The sequence below is a fragment of the Myodes glareolus genome, chromosome 13 (assembly GCF_982192425.1).
Source record: "Myodes glareolus chromosome 13, mMyoGla1.1, whole genome shotgun sequence".
NCBI classification, from domain to species: domain Eukaryota; kingdom Metazoa; phylum Chordata; class Mammalia; order Rodentia; family Cricetidae; genus Myodes; species Myodes glareolus.
The window spans coordinates 71992164-72015306 of record NC_142038.1 but is presented as its reverse complement, the minus strand read 5'-3'; the positions used below and the strand labels follow the sequence as shown (position 1 = coordinate 72015306).

The 23143-nt window shown below is 46.2% G+C and overlaps 1 protein-coding gene across 3 annotated transcripts in view; it reads right to left on the bottom strand.

Moving 5' to 3' along the window:
• Positions 1 to 8107: 8107 nt before the first annotated feature.
• The window catches only part of Kctd1 (potassium channel tetramerization domain containing 1), a 201785-nt gene continuing 186749 nt past the window's right edge, over positions 8108 to 23143 (bottom strand). For all 3 annotated transcript variants that reach the window (XM_085700101.2, XM_048447919.3, XM_085700100.2), the window contains exons 4-5: positions 13344 to 13649; positions 8108 to 9029 (exon numbers count right to left, since the gene is read on the bottom strand). In XM_085700101.2, the coding sequence (XP_085556227.1) occupies positions 8871 to 9029; positions 13344 to 13649 (465 nt within the window). In that variant the 3' untranslated portion in view covers positions 8108 to 8870. The remainder of the gene's footprint in view (positions 9030 to 13343; positions 13650 to 23143) is intronic.

Sequence of the window (23143 nt, the reverse complement as noted above, 5' to 3'; positions counted from 1 at the left end):
GGGTTGAAATGTGTTAAAGTCATTTAAGTGTTAGATATACTTCTGTGGACCCAGGAAATCTTTGTTTAAATCCCGCCTGGCCTAGTTGTCAGTTTGGCCTGACTTCTTCCATTCCCAGGAACCCACATGGCTCTGGACTACATAGCTGGCCAGGACTGGGTTATAGCAGGACTCCATCTGCCTGCCACATATATCCCTGCCCTCTTGCCCTCAGATTTCATCGTTCATGGTTCTTAAAGCTGTCTGGTGACATGAACCACAGACATCAACACAGATCCCGGCTGCAGCAGGGCCACAGACCCAGACATGGCCGTCAGCAGCATCTCAGTCCATGGCCCCTGGGTCAGCTCAGATCACCCAGATCTGTATTGTTCCAGTGGCAGCCTGGCTCTTGCACACCAATATGGTCTTAGGTAGCTGACCAGACCCCAGGCATTCACACAGTCCTTGGTGGTAACAGCAGCCATGGACATCAACCTAGACCCTGGCTTCCCTAGGGATATGGACCCAGACATGGCCCTGGGCAGCAGCAGCTCAGGCCTGGATGACACCATGGCCCCTGGTGGCAGCACAGACCACCCAAACCAACATGGCACAGCTGCAGCATGGCTTTTAGACACATGGTCTCAGGAGGCATTTGTTTAAGATGAAATCTCAGAGTTGTTTGATCTGCATTTCTCTGGTGGCTAAGGCTGTTGAGCATTTCCTTAAGTGTCTTTCAGCCATTTTAGATTCCTCTGTTGAGAGTTCTCTGTTTAGGTCTGTACCCCATTTTTTATTGGATTATTTGTTCTTTTGATGGCCAATTTCTTAAGTTCTTTGTATATTTTGGAGATCAGATTGATGTGGGGTTAGTGAAGATCTTTTCCCATTTTGTAAGCTGTGTTTTGTCTTATTGACTGTGTCCTTTGCTTTACAGAATCTTTTCAGTTTCAGGAGGTCCCTTTTATTAATTGTTTCTCTCAGTGTCTGTGCTGCTGGGGTTATATTTAGGAAGTAGTCTCCTGTGCCAATGCATTCAAGTGTACTTCCCACTTTCTCTTCTATGTGGTTCAGTGTGGTTGGTTTTATGTTAAGGTCTTTGATTCATTTGGGCTTGAGTTTGGTGCATGGTGACAGGTATGGGTCTATTTTCATTCTTCTACATGTTGATATTCAGTTATGCCAGCACCATTTGCTAAATATGCTTTTTTTTCCATTTTAATTTTTTTGCATCTTTGTAAAAATCAGGTGTTTGAAGGTGTGTGGATTGATATCCAAGTCTTCTATTCAGTTCCATTGGGCATCCTGTCTGTTCTTATACCAATACCAGGCTGTTTTCAGTACTGTAGCTCTGTAGTAGAGTTTGAAGTCAGAGATTGTGATGCCTCCAGAAGTTCTTTTATTGTACAGGATTGTTGTGGCTATTCTGGGCTTTTTGTTTCCAAATGAAGTTGAGTATTGTTCTTTCGAGGTCTGTGAAGAATTTTGCTGATATTTTGATGGGGATTTCATTGAATCTGTAGATTACTTTTGGTAAGATTGCCATTTTTACTATGTTAATTCTACCTACCCAAGAGCAAGGGAGATCTTTCCATTTTCTGATGTCTTCTTCAATTTCTTTGTTCAAAGATTTAAAGTTCTTGTCATACAGGTCTTTCATTTGTTTGGTTAGAGTTACCCCAAGATATTTTATGTTATTTGTGGTTATTGTGAAGGATGATGTTTCTGTGATTTCTTTCTCAGCCCATTGATTCTTTGCTATCTGTGTAAAGGAAGGCTACTGATTTTTCTGAGTTAATATTGTATCCTGCTACATTAGTAAAGTTGTTTATGTGTTGTAAAAGTTCCTTGGTAGAATTTTTGGGATCACTTATGTAAATTATTATATTATCAGCAAATAGTGAAAGTTTGACATCTTTTTTGATTCGTATCCCCTTGGTTGTCTTATTGCTCTAGCTAGAACCCCTAGTACTATATTGAATAGATATGGAAAGAGTGAACAGTCTTGTCTTGTTTCTGATTTCAGTGAGATCACTGGGAGTTTCTCTCATTTAGTTTGATATTGGCTGTTGGCTTGCTGTATATTGTCTTAATTATGTTTAGGTATGTCCATTGTATCCCTGCTCTCTCTTTATCATGAAGGGATGTTGTACTTTGTCAAGGCTTTTTCAGCATCTAATGAGATAATCATGTGGTTTTATTTTTCAGTTTTATATGGTTGGTTAAATTGGCAGATTTTTGTATGTTGAATCATCCCTGCATCTCTGGGATGAAGTCTTCTTGGTCATTGTGGATGATTTTTCTGATGTGTTCTTGGATTCGGTTTGACAGTATTTTATTGAGTATTTTTGCATCAGTGTTCATGAATGAGAACATGAATGGTCTGTAATTCTCTTTCTTAGTAATGTCTTTCTGTGGTTTGGGTATCAGGGTAATTGTAGCCTCATAAAAAGAGTTTGACAATGTTCCTTCTGTTCTATTGTGTGGAACAATTTGAGGAATATTCATATTAGTTCTTCTTTGAAAATCTTGTAGAATTCTGCAGACACTGAAACCATCTGATCCTGGGCTTCTTCTTCTTCTTCTTTTTTTTTTTTTTGGTTGGAAGACTTTGATGACTTAGTGCTTTTCATGACACCCAGCACCTCATGGGGTGACAGATTAATATTAGGCCAGGATTCAAATCTATGTAGCATGATAAAAAGTTAGCATCAAATTTTCATCTTTTTATGAAACTTATGGCCTTAAACAAGTTAGTTCTTATGTTATCACCATGAGTTCCATTTAAATGGCATTTTTATGGAATGTGTAAATTTTTTATTTCATAACTCTGAGTTACGAACTGGTAGTTGGCAGATGTCTTACTTGGTGTGTTTATTTTGAAGGATAGTTTGTTCCTACATTTACTTATCTAGATATTTCACACAAAAATAATTTTTTTGGTTTTAAAAGTGCTTTGAGGTATTTTAGTATTATTTTATTTATTCTCACATGTAAAATTGAAGTGATAAAGCTAAATAAAGGAGCAGAGATATGTAAATCCCCCAGATAGCGCCTTTCATGGCACACAACATCTAATGGGGGTGGTGTATGTATGTGTGTGTGTGTGTGTTTACTCTCATGTATGTCTGTGTACCATGTGTGTGCAGTTCCTGTGGAGGTCAGAAGAGGATGTTAGTTAGGCCCTCTGGAACTGGAGCTACAGACTATTGTGAGCCATCATGTGGGTGTTGGGAATCAAACCTGAGTCTTCTGGAAGAGCAGCCAGTACTATTACTGCTGAGCAGTCTCTCCAGTCCTGATTTCTAGGTTTTGCAGAAAATTCGTTTGATGTGCACCCATGTTCTTCTATAGTTGTGGCTTCCTGGAGTTGGGGAGGTTCTGACTCTCTGAATGGGGAATACATGCCACAGGTTTTTGCTTCTTGCTAACAGTTGATGTGGTTTGCCTGGCCCCTGAAGGCATCTACGTGTTGCCCAGACATTCAAGGTAATGATTTCTTTCCTAATATATCTTAATAGTTGCCAGCTCTTAGCCTGTCTTGTAGATTATAGATGTATGGGTGGAGAAGGCATCAACAGACTTCCCAGTCAGTTATGCCTGCAGAGCCCCTAGATGGGTATCTGTGAGCCATGTTCAGTGACTCTGTAGCAGGTGGGGTTTGGACTCAAGCTCAATTCCACCTCTTCCAGTGGATTTAACTTATCTTTTCTACCATATGTGTTGTTTCCGGTTCAGCTGAGCTGTACCCCGCACAGTGTTTTATCCCAAGCTAAGACACAGCTTTTCTTTCTTTCCTTAGCCAATCCTGCTAGCCCATGCTTCCCAAGTAATACTTCCCTGGGTTTTTTTTTCCCCCTAGATATGACCCCTGATGGTTTGACCTTCTTCTAGTCCAGGGTTTATAAATAAGAAGTTATGCACATCTTAGTATGTGCATATCTACATCTTAGATGTGTAGATAACCTCATTCTGCCACTGGATGTGAAAACCCTGCTCACTACACCCTAGCAACCCAGGGCAGAAACCATTTCATAGTCATTAAGGTCTAACCCAAACCAGGGACCAGTATGGTATGAGATGCTCAAAGTATCTGTCTCTGGGAATACATTGCTAATCTAAGGAGCAGATGTATTAATAATCTACTTCAGGGACTGGGGAGATGGGTCAGTGGTTAAGGGTGCTTTCTACTCTTGCAAAAAGGTAGAGTTTGGTTTCCAACACCCATGTTAGATGATTTACAACTGCTTATAACTCCAGCTCTAAGGGATCTGAAACTCTTTTGGCCTTTCAGGGCACCTCCACACATAACACACACACACACACACACACACACACACACACTAAATTTAAAAAAAAAATCTACTTTAAGATCAAAGAGTTGGATCAACAGACAGGCACTTGCCACCAAGCCTGACAACCCAGGTCCTGTTCAATCACCAGGAATCCCATAGTAGAAGGCAAGAACTGGCTCCCACAATTTATTCACCAATCTCCACACAGCATGGCACAGGTGTGCATACAATAACAACATACAAATAAATTAAAAAATGTAATAAGTTTTAAAAAGAATCTATACTTCTTTGCTGTTACAACTTGAGACTTATTCTTCCTCAATGGTGTGGTTTTGTTTTGTCTCTCCTGTAAACACTTCGGGGAACACTAACTTCCATTATGCCGTTTACTCGATTTCTTGGAGTCTCAGTTATTTGAGAAACAAGGTAACACCTGTGTGCTCATCCAGATGAAATAAACCACTAGAGTTAAAAGGTCAGTACATTCCTGGCACACGGTGCCTGCTCAGTGCATATTCCTGGTACACAGTGCCTGCTCAGTGCATATTCCCGGTACATGGTGCCCGCTCTGTGCACATTCCTGGCACACGGTGCCCGCTTGGTGCATATTCCTGGCACACAGTGCCTGCTCAGTGCATATTCCTGGCACACGGTGCCCGCTTTGTTCATATTCCTGGCACACGGTGCCCACCTGTGCATGGCTTTTCTTCCTATGTGGAAACTTACCCATGATTTGGAAACCAGTTGAGGCTTACTCTGTTTTTCCAAAGTATTTCTTAAGAAAGAGCAGGTCCAGAGATTGTGGTTTATCTGTCCCAGGTTTTTTAAAAAATATATTTTCTTTTAAAAAAAGTTATTTCAAGAATCAATGGTTTAGCCATTCAAAGAACACCTTTAAGTTATAACCAACAAGGTAAAAATTAATTGAAGAAAATACTGCCAATGAATGGTAAAACCAGCAGACATATATGTGGAGGAAAAAGATATTCACAGTCTTATATTATCACCCTATGGACTAATTAATAATTATAAGAAGAAAAATCAAGTTTTACATTTGGTAGAAGTCACTTTATGCAAGAGACAAAAAACTGACCAGCCAAGTTGGCACATGTCTTTATTCCTAGTACTCAGGAGCCAGGGGCAGGGTCTACATTGTGAGTTCCAGGCCAGCAAGGGCTATATAGTGAGGCCCTGTCTCAAACTATAACAAGAACAATAATAAAAAAAATGTCATAATTAACATGGACCAAAGCAGCTCTTAGAAAGTGAGGCAGTAAGGACATGACTTTAGCTTTGCAGTGTTCCTGCAGAAACAGAAAATTCCCTCTTTGGACTCTACCGACAAGGGAGCAGTTAGGCAAACCCAAGGATTTGTGCTGTGTTAAAAACAAGTGAGCTGGACTCTTTAGATGAATCCACTTGGGGACACCCTCCTCTCAAAGGAAAACTTCTCAGAAGGAGCTAAAGAGATATTATTATAACCATCACATGCAGTCCTTGATCAGATCCTCAGAGGGAAAGAGCACAGCTGTCCTGGCTGCTCTAAGCACAGCTGGCCATACTTGCATATGAACTACATACTGGACAGTGCAAAAGTGATGAGAAGCTGAGCCTGTGGCCCACTTAGGTTGTGATTGACCCACTGTTTCTCAAGTGCTTCAGTGTCTGAACACGGAGGTTACATTACATGGAGATTTGTTCCACTGGGCTGATCCAAATAGTTTCAGTCAGTGGAGAACACAGACATTTTGGGGGGACAGTTCTAACTGCACAAAGAGGGTGCTGGATAAAGTTCTTCTCTTGTGTCCTGTGTGTGCAGCTACACGTGTGTGCTGTGTGTGGAGGCAGAGGGTCATTTCTCAGGCACCATCTGCCTTTTGTTTGAGAGCTGCAGCATAGGCTGGAACCTCGCTGAGTAGGTGGAGTAGCTGGCCGGCAGGCTCCGGAAGTACCTGTCTCCACTTCCCGTCTTATCAGTGAGCACTGTCCTGAGCCTAGTTTTTCGCATGGGTTCTGGAGCTCAAACACATCCTTGTGTTTGCAAGACACACTTTACTGACCAAGCCATCTCCGCAGCACTAAATGTGAAGTTGATTGTAGCCCGTGGAACCCAGAGCACGGTCTTCATTTTACTCATCCAGGGATACCTTGACTAATGAAAATAGATTGCTCTAAAAACCGTGGCGAAATTTCTTCTTTTAGTGGGACAGGGATGGCGAAGCAGCTGGCAGGAGCAGCCCTGGCGGTCTCCGTCGACGTCTGTGGTTTATTAGTCTGATATAAGGGGACATTATGGAAGACTGTGGCAGCCTGGTTGGCAGTCACTAAAGAAATTAAACGTTCAAGCTGCCTCTGTGTCAGAGCGGGCGGCAGACATGAGCAGCTTACTTTGAGTTCCAGTAGCAATGATATTTTCATTACCGGTGTCCTCAGGCACAGGCTTTTTAATTTAAACCAGGAAGGTAAGTTCAGGATGGCAATAGCCCAGCACCGCAGGAGCATTGCTGCACCAAAACACAGCGTACCTTACCTGCCAATCTTAGCAGCATGCAGGGTGGTTTGGGGTGGCTGGAAGGAGGGTGGAAGAAAGGTATCAGGAAAGAGAGACCCAGTGTCCTGAAAAAGCTGGGGATTTAGTTCTAAAGGAAGATGGATACCTCAGGGTTTGTACCTTTCTGACTGGTGAGGTGATTATTCGGGCGTGTATCAGTTGTAAAGCTGTAACACCTCTCTTTGAAGATCTTTGGCTGATACAAGTTGACCACAAATTTGTTGTTATCATCTTCATTAGGTGGGTTTTATGAACTTTGCCTCAGTCTGAACCGGTTATGTCTGCTCAGAAAACAGACCGCAGCCACGGCACAGGTTGGGGTGTGGCCTCTTACAGGACTGCACTTTCCATTGCTTGCTTCTCAGAGCACTTACAGTAGCACCTTGCTGAAGGGGTCTCAGCTGCAGGGAGGGCTGGCAGCCACCTGGTAAGACATCATGGCTCTGCTGCCCCCTGGATGACATCATAGAACAGGAGCAGACCAGCCAGGGCCAGTGTGCACTTGAGAATCCCAGAACCACAAGCAAGAACACTTGTTAAGCCACATAATATTGGGTCTGGTTCCCTCTGCAGTAAGATAACCTAAGCGTGACTGAGAAGCTTGTAGGAATAAAGACTGGAGTCTAGGCGTGGTGCTGCAAACCTGTAGCCCCAGATTTTGAAGTGAAGGCATGAGGATCAGAAGTTAGGACCTGGATGGGTGACACACTGACTAGGAGCCCTGCAAGGACTACGTGAGCCTCAGGGAGGGCTGTAGGGAGAGAGGGTTGTGTAGTGGAAGGTGTAGGGAGGGAGGGCTGTAGGAAGGGAGGGTTGTACAGGGGAAGGTGTAGGGAGGGAGGGCTGTAGGAAGGGAGGGTTGTACAGGGGAAGGTGTAGGGAGGGAGGGCTGTAGGGAGGAAGGGTTGTATAGGGGAAGGTGTAGGGAGGGAGGGCTGTATAGAGAAAGAGGGCTGTAGGGAAGAGACACAGAGATTGGCCTGGGAAGTAGCAGTTTTAGAATTCATGCTTAGCTTGAATGAGGTCCTGCTTTCCATCCTCTTCCTCCTCATCAAGAAAAAAACAAAGTGATTTATCTTATTCAACAAGGCAGAATAACAAAGCCAGGGAAGCAGGAAGCATTGGCCAAGCAGGAAGAGAACAGGCCACAGCCTTATGTGTCTGTGGACCTTTAGAGCTGCTCCAGCCGCCAAGAGCTCTTTCTGACGCTCAACATAGGGACAAAGGAAAAATTTCATTTCAATCCATCCTATCCCAACATGTGTGGTCTACACAGGACTCATTTTTTAAACAGAGTTTATTGTATTTAATACATTATAAAATCTGAAAAAATTGTAGGAAAGCAGCAGACTGAAACTGGAGATCTCTAGCAAGAAATAGCTCTGGCCCCTCTGCCAAATGATCAACAATCACCATAAAAACAAGGAAAGGTCACAGTTGGGAGGCAGACAAAAAAGTGCCCCTCCTGTAAAAACCGCAGTTCAAGTGTCCTGTCTGTGTACGTCCGATGCCGTGTGCTCCAGTGGTCCTCGGATTCCCTCCTGGTCCCTACCTGATGAAACATGACACCTCCACTTGCAAAGAAACACCAGCCGAGGTGTTTTGTTTTGTTTGTTTAAAAGAAAAAAAAAAGAAAAGGAAGAAAGATAAAGGAAAAGAGAAACAACGGATGACTGTTGGCAATTGGCAGCACAAGGAGACTCTGTCCTCCCTGTCATGGCTTATTTACTGGACAGAGACCTCAGAGGCCCAGGGCACGCGTGGCCATCGCAGCACCCACTGTAGCTCTCTCTCTCTCTCTGCATTTCCTACCTTTTGACATATATATATATATTTATATTTATATATTTTTTTACATCTTCAGGATATCATGATTCCAATTGTTCCCATATGAATACAGGTGTGATTTCCAGAGCATAGAAACGTCTTTTATTCAGTGGTAGCTGCAGAGCTTGGTTTACTGCCCCAGCTGCACACAAATGTTCCTTTTCGCATATTGTTAGGTTGTGTATGTTTTCTTTTTGCATAAGAAATATGTCTGTTTAGTCCAGTGGCTCCTGTTTTATCCGGATGACTGAGGGTACGCGGGGTATCCGCCTCAGCTCCCGGCGGAGGACGTATTCACTGAACTGGGACGAGTCCACTCCTCCCCCACAGGAGCCCACAATTTCAAATCCTCGCTGCTGCAACCGCTCGAGGACCTGTGAAGACAGCAAGACAGGCATCTACTTAGGGGCAAGGCAAGTGCATCGGCCACATAAACACATCAAAGATGTGTTCCGAAGCTCAATTCTCGTACATTCAAGAATGAAGGCAATGGTTTATCGCTAGAAAATTAAGCTATTTCTAGCTGGGGCTGTCACTTGTGGGAGAGTGCTTGCCCAGCATGCACAAGGCCCTGGTTTTGACCCCTAGGACCACAAACAAACAAACAAACAAACAAGAAAATACTTTAAAGGTCTCCTTTACCCTAAATGCTGTTTAATTAAATGTTGTTTAATTTCAAAGTTAAATGCTAGCCACATCCTTGCATTTGCTGTATGCTGGACACTTGGGTACGGGAAGCCACCCTGTGACTCTGAGATAAGGAGACATGGAGCTAACTGCGCGCACTCTGTTTCTTTGGCAATCTAACAGATAGTTCACTGGATAAAATCAGACTGCACACGTCTCTAAAGGAAAGGGACACCATAAACCATAACTTTAAAAGATAAGCTTGCTTCAACTTTCTTCTGTTTTGAGTGGAGTGAAATGCTGTTAACTAACTCTCCAGCTGTCAGTAATAAAGTGGACCATATTTGATGTCATGCTCAGCACTTGAAAGGCAAAGGCCGGAGGATCAAGAGTGTGGGACCAGCCTGGGCTACAACCCTAACTATAACTAAGCAAGGCAATCCTAATTATAATTAATAGTTTAATTAATTAATTAATTAAATGCAGTGCTAGGGACTGAAGCCAGCATCTTGTGCATGCTAGACCAGTGCTCTACCACTGAGCTACATTGCCTCCAGTTTCTTAATTATCAGTTCTTATCACCAACTTTTACACAGAATATAGAAGTAAAATAATGTACTAGGAGAGACTGGAAAAATGAGGATGTGTTCCAAATACAAGGCCCGGACTGAGAACAATTGCAAGCGCTCTCCACAGCACTCAGCTGGTACAAGTGAACTCACTTTGCACATCCACTCATGGGACTAAGGACAGTCACCTCATTGTGCTCTGGAAGGATCTTCTACCCCATCAGGAGAGGACATATGGGCACGAGGAGCCACTGGACAGCAACAACCTCATTCTCATGCTCATTTCCCCAGGGGTGTCATGGAGGTTTTCATACACAGAATGTGCCGAGTATCTGGTGTGGCCCAGTACTTGTTACAGGGCCTCGTAAACTGCTTAGGAAGACATTGCTTTGTTTTCTAATTTTTTCAATTATTTATTTACATCTGTATCCTCTCTCTCTCTCTCTCTCTCTCTCTCTGTGTGTGTGTGTGTGTGTGTGTGTGTGTGTGTGTGTGTGTGTGAGTGACCCAGCAACTGAACTCAAGTCCTCAGACTTAAAGGCAAGCACGTCTACCAGCTGAGCTAACTCACGGGGTGGTTAGACATGAAGTCCATAGCAAAGTTCCTTGGTTTTAGGAACGTCTAAATGACTGGGTGTATCTGCAGGTATCTGATGCCCTGTCCCTAAGTCTCTGTGTGCTGACAGACAGGTGTCTGCCTCTTGGTGGTGGGTAGAGTGGGAAGCAAGAATGGCTGTGTGAGTGATGAAGGTGGAACAGGTGGGACTCCCACAGCTGATCTGGTCATTGGATAAGGGGAGGGGCTGAGACCTTCTTACTCTGCCTTTGGATGCTGTGGTCAGCACAAGGGGCGCCTAGAAGGGTGAATGGGAGGAGAAAGGCTTGAGGCTTCACACGCATTTAGAGATAACACAGTCTCTCTCTCTCTCTCTCTCTCTCTCTCTCTCTCTCTCTCTCTCTCTCTCTTGTGTGTGTGTGGCCGTGTACGATCACCTCATACCTCCAGTGGGTGCCATCCACAAAGATGAGAATGAAACTGTTGCCCTCTGGAACCCTAGTAAGACTGGGTCCCTTCCTCTGAGCTTCCTGCTATTCTGCTCCATGATAACTGCTCATACATTTGAAAAATTATAAACAGTGTGGAACAATTTCCCTGAGGCAGCATAATCCCATGAGTGTTTCTAGCCTTTCAACTTTTTTTAAAAAAAATTTATTTATTTATTATGTATATAATATTCTGTCTGCATGTATGCCTGCAGGCCAGAAGAGGGCACCAGACCTCATAGATGGTTGTGAGCCACCATGTGGTTGCCGGGAATTGAACTCAGGACCTTTGGAAGAGCAGGCAATGCTCTTAACTGCTGAGCCATCTCTCCAGGCCCTAGCCTTTCAACTCTTGGAGAGCACTTAGTGGTGCTGGGGATGGAATATAGATAGGGCTTGCATTCACTAGGTGAGCACTTTGCCACTGAGCTATGTCCCAGCCCACTGATGGCTACATAGTGAACAAAGTCATGGGCCAGTTCCAACTAAAGAGAGCAGGCGCCTACAGCCTTCTAATAGCGTTCAGTGTTGCAGGGCTCTGGGGAAGACTCGGGTGTGCCTCTGTGTCCTCACCACAGGACAGGCACACTAGCAGAGCTTGCTGTCAGAAGACAGTGACCCACTGGCCACAGTCGGGACTGGGGGATGCAGAACAGAGACTCAGCACCCTGAGCTAAGATGGACACAGCACCTGTCAGCATCTAAGGCACATAGCACCAAATCATCAATCCCACCCCCATGTTTTCTTCTCCCAAAGGTGTCTCCACCACAGAACATGACAGTTCCATTCCACTTCTGTCAGAAACCTGTAGGGCTTCTTACAGCTCCCAGCCACAGTCGGAAAAGCTTGTCAAACCAGCAGTTGGGACACTCAGACCGAGACCACCGCTTGGTGACCTGCCTCCTCCTTCTCCATTATCATCTACTGTTGGGTTTTTGTTTTTGTTTTTGTTTTTGAAGACAGGGTCTCAATGTAGATAATGCTGGCCTTGGACTTGCTAATGAGCTGAAGCTGACCTTGAATGTCTTTATTTCATTTACACACACCCACACACACATACCCACACACACCCATACATGCGCGCGTGACTGCTTGTCAGGATGAGCATCATTTGTGTGCAGTTATCCAAGGAGGCCAGGAGAGATCACCAGACTGGAGTTGCAGGCACTTGTGAGAAAACCAATGTGGATGTTGGGTACTGAACCCACGTGGTCCTCACCATGGAGTCATCTCTCTAGCCCTGACCTCAAGTTCCTGATCCCCTTGCCTCTACTTCCCAAGTGGTAGAATTATATAGGGTTTGCACCACAGCTCATTGGGTACTAAGAATCCCAGTGCCCAATTCATGCTGGGTAAGCCCAACTGATCTGCATTCTTGGACTCTGGAGTATTTATTTTAGAACAAAGTTACGGCAGCTTCCTCTTCTGTTCAAATTCATCTTCCCATCTTCTGGCTTTCCTCTCGTCTCCCACAAGCGAATGAACTTATCAGCAAACACCGCAACCCTTCTCTCCCCACTAAAGCAGAAAATCTCGCCAAGGCTCACCACGACTGTCTCGCGTCATCCCTGCCCTCAAGTGCTATACAGACTCACTCTGGTTCCTTTCCTTTAAGCGACATTCCTGATAACACTCAACAAGGTGAGGGCACTTCTGCTGTGGGCTCCTTGCAACTTGATCTTTCTGTGTGGAAGACCACTAGGGGTTGGGTATGGAGTATACCCCACAGGGCTGGGCGTAGAAAGCCTGTTCTGCAGCTGGCGGACTCAGTCACTGAGGACACTAACTGAATCAATTCCTTGATTCGCTGATGGCTTCATAGTAAATGGGCTGTCAGGAGGTGGGGCCTGATTGGAGGAAGTAGCTCACTTGAAGATGTACTTCTGAGGGGTACATCATGCCGGGGCCACTTCCCTTTGTTGCCCTCTTTTTTTTTTTTTTTCTGGTCACCATAAGATGAGCGACTCTCCTCTACCACACCTGTTAGTAATGATGCTTTACCTCACCGCAGCCCAATGTGCACCAAGTGATCACCTCTGAGACCACGAGCCAAAACAAATGAAGTTGTTTCTCTCAGGTGCTTGTTACAGTGACAAACACTAACACAAAGACTGCCCCAGACGTCCTCTTCTTACTATGCTCAGGGTTTATGGTGGTTAATGTCTCTCCCCACCCACTTTTGAGACACAAACTCCACAAACACAAAACGTTGTCTGTTTTCTTCTGCATCACCTGTACTCACAATAGGTGCACATAGTATCGGGCACATAGTAGGTGCTCAACAAAGACTTGTGGATTTATGGGATGGATGCTGAGAAACCACCAGCCCAATGTAAGCATTGCCTAGGACAGTTCCTCAGCTCCCTGCAGGAAAGGCACTGATGGAAGAAAGGTTAAGCGACGGCACCGAGAACGGCGCTGGTGCCGTAAGGTGTACGCCGACATACCTGGACTGAGTTGAGGTGACAGTAGCCGTTTAGTGGAAACCTGATGACATGTGTGGAGTCGTGATTCCAGCCTGCATTGACCGAGTTGCACATCACATCCCCGATCTCTGGAAAGACTTCTTCTATCAAGGACTTGTCCCCACTGAGGGTGATCCTTTCTCCAAGGTCCGGGGCCACACGCACCACGAGGCACTCACAGGGCCGTGAAAAGCGGCCAGTTTCTCTGTCCTGTTTCCATCGTTCCATCTCCAACAACATTGGCTGAAGTTGAAAATATTTTGCCTCTTCATATAACAAAGTATAGTCCTGGGGGGGATTAAAAGGCATTTCACAGTGGGAAACACATATATGAGGTGCCAAAATAGTTGTGCTTTGTTTGATTTGTTTTGCTTAGGTTCTTACAAGATAGCTCAGGTTGCCCTTGAACTCATGGTCCTCCATGCTCCCTAGTGTTCGGACTACAGGTGTGTGGCCTTGAACTCATGGTCCATCCCCCCCCCCCCCCAGTGTTGAGTCGACTTGTGTGTGTCCTTGAACCCACGGTCCTCCTGCTCCAGCCCAGTGTTGGGATTTCAGGTGTGTGGCCTTGAACTCATAGTCCATTCCCCCCCCCCCAGTGTTGGGATACAGGTGTGTGAACTCATGGTCCATCCCCCCTACTGTTGGGATACAGGTGTGTGGCCTTGAACTCATGGTCCATCCCCCCTACTGTTGGGATACAGGTGTGTGACCTTGAACTCAGGGTCCATCCCCCCCAGTGTTGGGATACAGTTGTGTGTGACACTTCTGGGCACAACAGAGCCACTGTAGCCATGAACCCACAGCAGCCATGGCCCTCTGCACATTCCAGCAAGGAGGGAGAAGGGCTCACAAGTCTTCCCCTAGTGATGGAGCTTTTGATAACCGATGACTGGAAGGAGAGGAAGAGTCTGTTTTCTTTACAGGAGTGGCCCTAGTGGGCTGCCCACGCCCCAGGGATGGCCGCCTGGGCAGCAGGTATGGCTCTGCCTGCATGAGCATGTGCTCAACACAGACCAGACTCAGTGGGTTAATTTTTAGAAAGAAGAAATGAAATTGGAGTAGGGATTAGGGAGTAGATTTATGAGGAGTTGGGGGAAGGAGTGGGGATCAAAATACAATATTGTATGCATGTATGAAGTTATCATATAACTAACTTTAAGTGTTATATTGAAATTGATGTCTGTTCACTTCTGTTGTATTTCAGTAATCAAATCTCAATGCAAACATTTCACGTACAACACATTTGTAGAGACTCCATTTGCACTAACTCATTCACTCTTCGTGCAGGCTAGATTTCTGTCAACTTATCACAGCTAGAATCATCTGAGAAGAGGGACCCCAACTGAGAAGATGCCTCCATGAGATCGGGGTGTGGGGCAGCCTGCAGAGCATTTTCCCAACTAGTGATCCATGTGAAGGGCCCAGCACATTGGTGCTGTCCCCGGGCTGGTGGTCCTGGGTTCTACAAGATGGCAGGCTGAGCAAGCCATGGGGAGTAAGGCAACAAGCAGCACCCCTCCACGGCTTCCATCAGCTCCTGCCTCCAGGTCCCTGTCCTGACTCCTTTGGTGACAAAACAATGCTATGGAAGCGTGAGCCGAATAAACCTTTTCCTCCCCAAGTTGCCTTGGCCCTGGTGTTTCATCACAACAACAGAAACCCTAAGCAAGGCATTCATTCATTTCGTTAATGATACCGGGGATTAAGGGCTAGCAGATAGGCCTGCTTAAGGGATTTTCATGAGTTAAGCCCTCAGATCACCTATGAAATCAGGCCCCATCCTTACTCCCATTTCACAAATGAAAAACTGAAATGTGAAAGGATTCACCTTCCTCTTTCAGTTCAAAAATCTACCCGGGGATCTCAAGCTTGAGGGTGTTGGTGGGAATCCAAATTTAGTCTGCTCTGCTTAGGCTCAGCTGCAGATATACTCACGGGGGCCTTCCGTGCTTGCCACCTTCAGAACTCATGGTGGGAAGGTGTAGGCAGCAGCAGGGCCTGGGGACAGGCTTGAGTGGGTGTCTAGAGGATGCGCATGTGGCTTTTATTTAAACTTGGGTGTTGGTATGTGATGGGTTAGGCGAGGCTGATAGAGATTTGGAAGATTCTCACCCTGCCCCTGGCTGCCGGTCACTGTTGTCTCAAGGCAAAGATGCAAACAGCACACAACTCTGACTTCTGTGAACTGGGTGAGAAAGGGGACCTTTTCCATTTCTGAAAGACTTAGGCATTCTCTGCCTCAAGCCATACACAGATGGCCTGAATTAAAGCCCCAAATCCAGGGAGTAGGTAGTAAAATCCACACAGGAGCTACTGAAAGAGGAGACAAAGAGAATGGGGCCAAGGACGGGATGGAGAGGCAGCAGGAGAGGCGGTGTTGACAAGCAGGTCAATATTATGTCTCAATGTAGCTATGGCCACAATCATCCCTGGGTGTGAGATAAGTGGATACTTGTCCAGACATGTCGACTGAGAACACTTTAATCAACTGACAAAGTCATTTCTGCCTTCCTTCCATGAACCCAAGCTGACAGGTGGTGGTTGCTATTCACATGAGAGCTAGCTCTGTAAATACATGGCCTCATGACTCTAAGAGCAAGGGACGGATCAGAAGCAGAGGATGGTCCAGAACTACATTTACAGTTCCCTCCTCCTCTCCAAGGAAGCAGTAACCATGGTAGCAGCTTCATTCACATCTTTGGGACCTGAAGAATGGTACAATGGTTTATACTAGTGTGCCTCTCATTGGACAGTCCACTTCCTCTATTGGGAAATAAGGACCAGATGTAAGATGCTGTCATGGACACCCATCTCACAGAATTTGGTACTTCTTTACTCAGCCTTCCACCTCCCCAGCAAAGGAAGACGTGTCTCTGCCAATCCTCCTTGCCCGTGGCTCTGTTTGCATGGCCTCCTGACCCTGGGAACACAGTTTGGTTTTAAGAAATTGAGAATTAGCTGAGATGTGTCCACTCTCAAGATAGGGCAAATTCAAGTTAGGTATGTTTACATAATCACAGCATTTTTGAGGTAGTGGCAGGAGGATCAGGAGTTCAAAGCCAGTCTTGGCTACAGGAGACTCTGTTTAAAGACATAAGAACAAAAGAATAGGGTAGGTGTGGGGTGCACACTTTTAATCTCAGCATTTGGGAGGCAGAGGCAGGAGGATCTCTGTGAATTCAAGGTCAGTCTGGTCTACTAAGAAGCTAGTTCCAGGACAGACAACTTGGGTGTGGTCTCTTAAAGGCTATTGGCTGAAGGAGCAGAAGGAGCTCCCGCAGCAGATCCCTGTCGCAGTGACAAAGTGGATGGAGTGCTGAGGCCGATCTCTGGCCTCCAAGTGAGTACACATATTCCTGTGCATACACACACGTACACTCCCCAGACAAAACCTAGAATCAATCATAGTGGCTATGCAGGAGGTTGAGAAGGGAGGATTGAAAGTTCAAGGCCAGCCCAGGCAACTCAATTAGATGCTGTCTTAAAAAAGGAAAAGGAAAACTTAAGTAAGGGTCAGGATGTAACTAAGTAGCGCTGGTCTAATATGTATACGGCTTTGGGTTTAAGCCCTAGCCCTGCAAAACACACACACACACACACACACACACACACACACACACACACCCCTAGATCCTGCATACAAAAAGAAAATGTGATATTAATGCTTAATTTGCTTAACATGATGACCCCCTAGTTCCATCTCTTCTGCTACTTGCATGATTTTGTGCCTCTTTTCTGCTGAATACAATTCCATTGTGTATACATACTATACTTTCTTTTTGAAATTTTATTATTTACTATTGTGGGCCAATGTGTGCCATGATGTGTGTGGGTATCAGAACAACTTTGTGCAGGCAGCGGGTCTGAGAATGGAACTTTATCAGTCCTGTGATGGGCATCTGGGCTGGCTGTGTATCCTGGCAGCTGGGAGGCATTAAGCATGGATGAGCAAGTACCTGTGGGAAGCTGCCTTAGATCCCTTCGGCTGCTTACACAAGTCCAGTACTTGTATTTGTGTGTGCGTGTGTGTGGCACCTGTATAGTGATATCCACAGTGGTCACACCAGTGTGCCTTCCCACCAGCAGTGTGTAAGAGCTCCCCTCCCCCCCTCTCTCACCAATACCTGTCGTCATTAGCTCTCTTATTGACCCACATTCTCACAGGGGTGGGATGAAACTGGAAAGCAATTTTTAACTGCATTTCCCTGACACCTCACAATCTCGAACATGATTTCAAAAGAGTATCTTTTATCTTGTAAAAATCCATTAAAATGCATGAAATCCGACTGTAAGACCTGGAACTCTAAACTTGCTAGAGGAAAGCATAGGCTAAACACTTTAAGATATGCCTCGGAAGGGCTTTCTGGACTGATCAAGAGGACTCTTGAAGCTAAAGGCTTCTGTACAGGCTAGAAGACAGCAGGGGCAGCCACGAAGTAGGAGAAAACCTTTGGCAACTATACACCTGGTAGAGGATTAATACCTAGAATCGGTTTAAAAAAATTACAAAAATTTAATAACCCAAATCCAAATCAACAAATGGGCTGATGAACCGAGTTCTCCAAGGCAGAAAAACAAATGACCAGAAAAGTAGAAAAAAAAATGTTCCACGTCCTTAGGGCCAGAGCTGTTGTGATTTTACCTTTCGCTGACTCGCCCTTCAAACACTGTGGCCTTGCATCATGCTGGCTGGAATTAACCTTCCAGCTCGCTCTCATTTGTCGTGTCTCTGAGGGGCTTCATCAGCCACTTGTACATGACACTGCTGATGTGCTCCCTAACACCCCAATAGCACACAACACTGAAGGTGTCACTCAAGAACGTTCAGGGCAGCCTCTGCTCAGCGAGAGGTTCGCTGCTGCTGAGGACACCATGTTTCCAGTTGCTGCCGGTCAGAATGGAAGAGGTGAAAGGAAAGAGCCAGATGGCTGGCAGCATCCCCTTCGCCTTCCCAGCCTGCGTGATGTGAACTGGACCACGCATTCTCCAGCACATTGGATGCAGCCTTCTAAATCCGTGAGCCAAAGTAAACCTTTCCTCAACAAAAGTAGCAAACATTGTATAAAGGTGATTCTCAAAGTCCTGGTCAAAAGCGTCGGGGTCTATGCTGGCGTCTTAAGGACAAGTCTTGCTTCCAGAGGCTGCCCGCAGCCGTTCCATCCTCTGCCTGCATTGCCACACGTCTTTTTCTGACTCTGACCTTCCTGCCTCCTCTTGGATTTTTAAGAACCCCCATAACACAGTACACCCAGGTAATATGGGGTCATCTCCGCAACTCAAGTGCCTAGCTTAATCAAATTGGAAAGTCTTTCTTTATCATGTACAGGAGTTAGGGCTTAGCTGTCAGGGCTGCTGGTCTACCTGCCCCGCCCCCCAGGGCAAAGGTCTTCCTCTCTTGGCACCCCAGCTCTCCGTTCCATCTCTGAGTCCCCTTCACCAGGGCTGCTGTGTTCGAGGTCCTCATGTGATGTCTGGGAGTGTCCTGAGAGTCACCGTAATTGACACCACCGTAACTGCCATGCTGTGGGGTTTGAATTTTTTCTAACTAAAAACTTTGATTCCCTCACCCAACACCCGGTGTCATTCTGAACTGCACAGTCTGTTCCTATGTGAATCACTGTACAAAGTAACAAGACAACAGGGCTAGCTAAAACACTTTGTGGGGTTCAGGCAATAAATCAACACTGAACTTTGGCTGTCAGCAGCAACGAAGCCATCATTCTCAGATCTTGAGCTTAGTAGTGGCATTTGGTAGGGGTCTTGTTGGAATGCTACAGTTTAAAGTGGGGTTTTGAGGGGACAGATGGCATTCGAGAATGGGGTCACACCCTCCCACTGCCCCAGGCTTCTCCTCACTGTTCAGACCTCAGCCTCTGTCTGAAGACACGGGGACAAATCATATTACAGCTTCTTCCCACTGTAAAATGCTGCATCTCCAGCACAGCTGTGATAGGCTAGAGATCTCATAACCAAAGGTGATGAAGTTGATGGTGTTTGGCAAGATGTGACCTTGGGTTCAACACCCAGCACAGTAAATAACAAATATATACATACACAAATAAAATCAAAGGTAATGAGCCTAGAAGGACTTGGGGTTAGAGTCCCTCTTTGCTCATTAAGCCCTTACCTTTTTTATTTCTTTAAATATACAGGTTACATATTTTATAAGTGACTCTGAAGCCTGGCCATGGTTGGACAGAGCATCTCACAGATAGACAACTCATCTCATGGGTGGACAGCGCATCTCATGGGAGGACAGCACATCTCATGGATGCACAGCACATCTCATGGGTGGACAGTGCATCTCATGGGTGGACAGAGCATCTCACAGATGGACAACTCATCTCATGGGTGGACAGCGCATCTCCTGGTTTAATGCTTGAATTCATTCATAATTACCATCACCTTCTCTTGGAATGTAAGAGAAGCAACGGCTGTGTTGAGACTTCTGGCCTTTCTTGGTAACTTCTGTTGCTAATGAAGACTTAGAATGCCCCCACCCCTTCATCTTAAGCCCTAGGTGGCCTTTTGTGGGCCTCACACTGAACGGTGCCACACAACTGGGTATCTTTCTCCCTCTTAACTATCCTGGCTGTGCTTTCCTTTATCCCACAGCTCTTTGGTTCCTAGGCAGACGCTCTCCTGGAGGAGATGAAGGGTACCACTGGAAACGAGCTGAGTCTCACTCCCGGCTCGTCATGCCTGCACGCCTTAAACATGGACCTGCCTGATCACTGCACGGGTTCTTCTCACTATGCCACCGTTTTTTGCATGGTTAGGATTACTCTGACCATTCACTTTCTTGTCAATATCCTTTTTGTTTGTCTTTCTGTACTTCCTAGCTCACAGTTCTAGCTCTGGCTCACTGTTGGCTTTTTCTTTAGAAACCTTGGCCTTATCCCTTAGCAGGCCTGTTTAATTCCATGATTTTAACTTCCTGCTTTGAGAATTTTGCATGGCTCTTTTGGGGTTTGCTGGTCCTGGGTTCATCCCCCTGTTGCCTCTAAATCTTTTCAAATCTTCCTTATGACCCCATTTCTGATCGGGAAGTGACATTTCTTCACCTCGTATAGATTAAATAACCCCACTCTCTTCATCCGAAGATACTTGGTAGGAATAGTCAGATGTCAGTGCAGCAGTGGGCAGGGCCGATGTCAGTGCAGCAGTGGGCTGGGTTCCAGCCCCTCTGGGGAAGATGAAGCCACAGCATCTGCTTTTCCTCACCCAAGAGTGAGGAGCTTCCATTATGACAACTAGGGAATGTGGAGGCCAACCCAGCAGCGAGAACCCAAGGCCCACTTCCTCAACTGCTCACCCCCTGCACTGGTAAAGGGAAACGATTTTTCAGAAACTTACCATGTTTCAGTGATTTTAGCTTCCGAGATTATGTATTTAATTTTTTGAAATGTAAATCAGTTTTTGAGCTAGAAAGAGGGTGACCCCACTTCATAGGTGAACTACTCTAAGACCTGAAGACCAGCACACAGGAGACCAAGTAAACTTGCAAATGAAGCATGTTTCAAAAACATATTTCTTGGACTGGAGAGATGGCTCAGTGGTTAAAAGCACCTGCTGCTCTTCATGAAGACCCAAGTTCAGTTCCTAGCACCCATGTGGGTGGCTCCAGCTCCAGGAGATCTGGTGCCCTCTTCAGGCCTCCATAGGTACCTGTACATACACATTGCAGGCACACGTGTGCACATGCACACACACACACACACACACACACACACACACACACACACACACATGCATGCACCTACACAGTAATGCACTCATATAGAAAAATAAATCTTAAAAAAATGTTTTTGTTAATTACATGTTTCATGGGTAGGGGGTAACTACACCATGCATTAGTCTCTCATTGCTGCCGTAAGAGATGCCTGCAAGCTCGGTGGCTTACATCCACACAGACTCATTCTCTTATAGTTTTGGAGGTCAGAAGTCAGAAATGGATGTCACTGAGCTGAAACCAAGGGGTCAGTAGGACCCCTTTCTTCCAGATGCTGGGGGCAGCTGCTTCCTGGTGGCCAGCCATCACAGCGCTTTGTTCAGTCACAATCTAACTTCGAGCCTCTTGTCCCCTCCTATGAGGGCCCACCTGGGTTCTCCAGAAAAATCCTTCTACCCCTGGAACCTAACCTCCTATGCAAAGTCCTGCTCGCCACATGTGCAGCATGTGCACTGGACCTGCGCCCTGGGACTTGGCTTTTCACAGAGCTTCTGTCTTCAGAGGCCTCAAAGGTTTCAGCTTCTGATACACTTGATGTTTTACACTCGCTGACACATCTTCTGCTTGTAGGCCCACTGACCCATTCACTTTAAAAGCCACATCTGTGCCAAACACCCTGGGGAATGCAGTCAGGACTCAGGACTGTATTCCTGGGACCCTGGGGCCCTGGCTCCTGACAGCGCAGCATCACCGGGAGGCCACAGAGGGTACCATTCTTTGTTTTAAAGCAGCACCCAGCCATTCGAAGTGACAGACCTCTGCAGGACTTACCGTCACTTGACTTTAAGGACTTTCTTCTACAGGGGTAGGGTGGCCAAGATGGTTGTGCAGTGTTTGGGCCTCTAAGGTTAATCATTTTCCTCACTCTGCAATTCTTTCTTAGGCTGGCATTCTGGTGTTTTCTTCATGTGTTTATGTATGCATACACATACACATGCGCATGCGTGAGCACGCGCACACACACACACACACACACACACACACACACACACACACACACCAGAAATCAACCACAGTCTCATTCCTCAGTTGCTCTACACCTTGCTTTTCAAGGATCTCTCCTTAGCCTAAGCCTAAGGCTGGCTGGCTAGTAAGCCCAGGGGACCTGAATGTCTCTATCTCCACAGAGCTGGTACTGCAAGAGTATGCTCCGCTTCTTCATGTGGGATGGAACTCAAGTCTTGGTGCTTGTGTGACCAACACTTTAGCATCGTATGGAGCCATCTCTCCAGGCCTGGGCTTGCTTTCCCCGTTCTCAGAGCCAGAGAAGTTGGCTCACCTGTTCCTACTCTGCTCTGACCCACACAGCTTCTTACTAGAAGTCCTCGCCCCTCACCAGTGGAAGGGAACTCCCAGCTTCTCCTGACTGCTCTTAGGTTTGGGGAGCAACAGCACCCAACTTCACATTTATCTTTGATGACTATTAAAGGAAATGGATGCAGCAATGTGTCCCTTCTGCGCTTTGTTGTGTCTCCACACCCCCCACCCCCCATACACCCTGCAGAGAAAGACTAGACCAAGCACAGCTGACAGTGACCTGACGCTTGATGACAGCCCTGAAGGTAGAGACGCTGGAGCAACAATCAGGCTTGCAAGTCACATGAACATTGCACTATGGGAGACAGGCCTGATTTAGGACTTGGTGAAGGGAGGGGCTCCGGGCACTGTCTAGAAAGGACTGGGGCTGGGACTGGCTGCCTGCCCGGCTCTTTGTCCTCCTAGGTTGCTGCAGCTCCTTTCCTGCCTCTGAGGGAGCATCCTTGTGAGGAAAGAAGTACGCATGGGCAAGAGTAACATAGTCTCTGGAAGGGGAAGCCAAATGCCAGGTGGCAGCAACTGAGAGGGCTGGCGCAGGGCCCCCGAGTGGGGGTGAGGTGCAGGGCTGACGCATGGACCCCAAGTGGGGGTGAGGTGCAGGGCTGATGCGTGGACCCCGAGTGGGGGTGAGATGCAGGGCCGGTGCAGGGACCCCTAGTGGGGGTGAGGTCCAGGGCTGACACAGGGACCTTGAGTTGGGGTGAGGTTTTCTACTCTGAGTAAGTCCTAA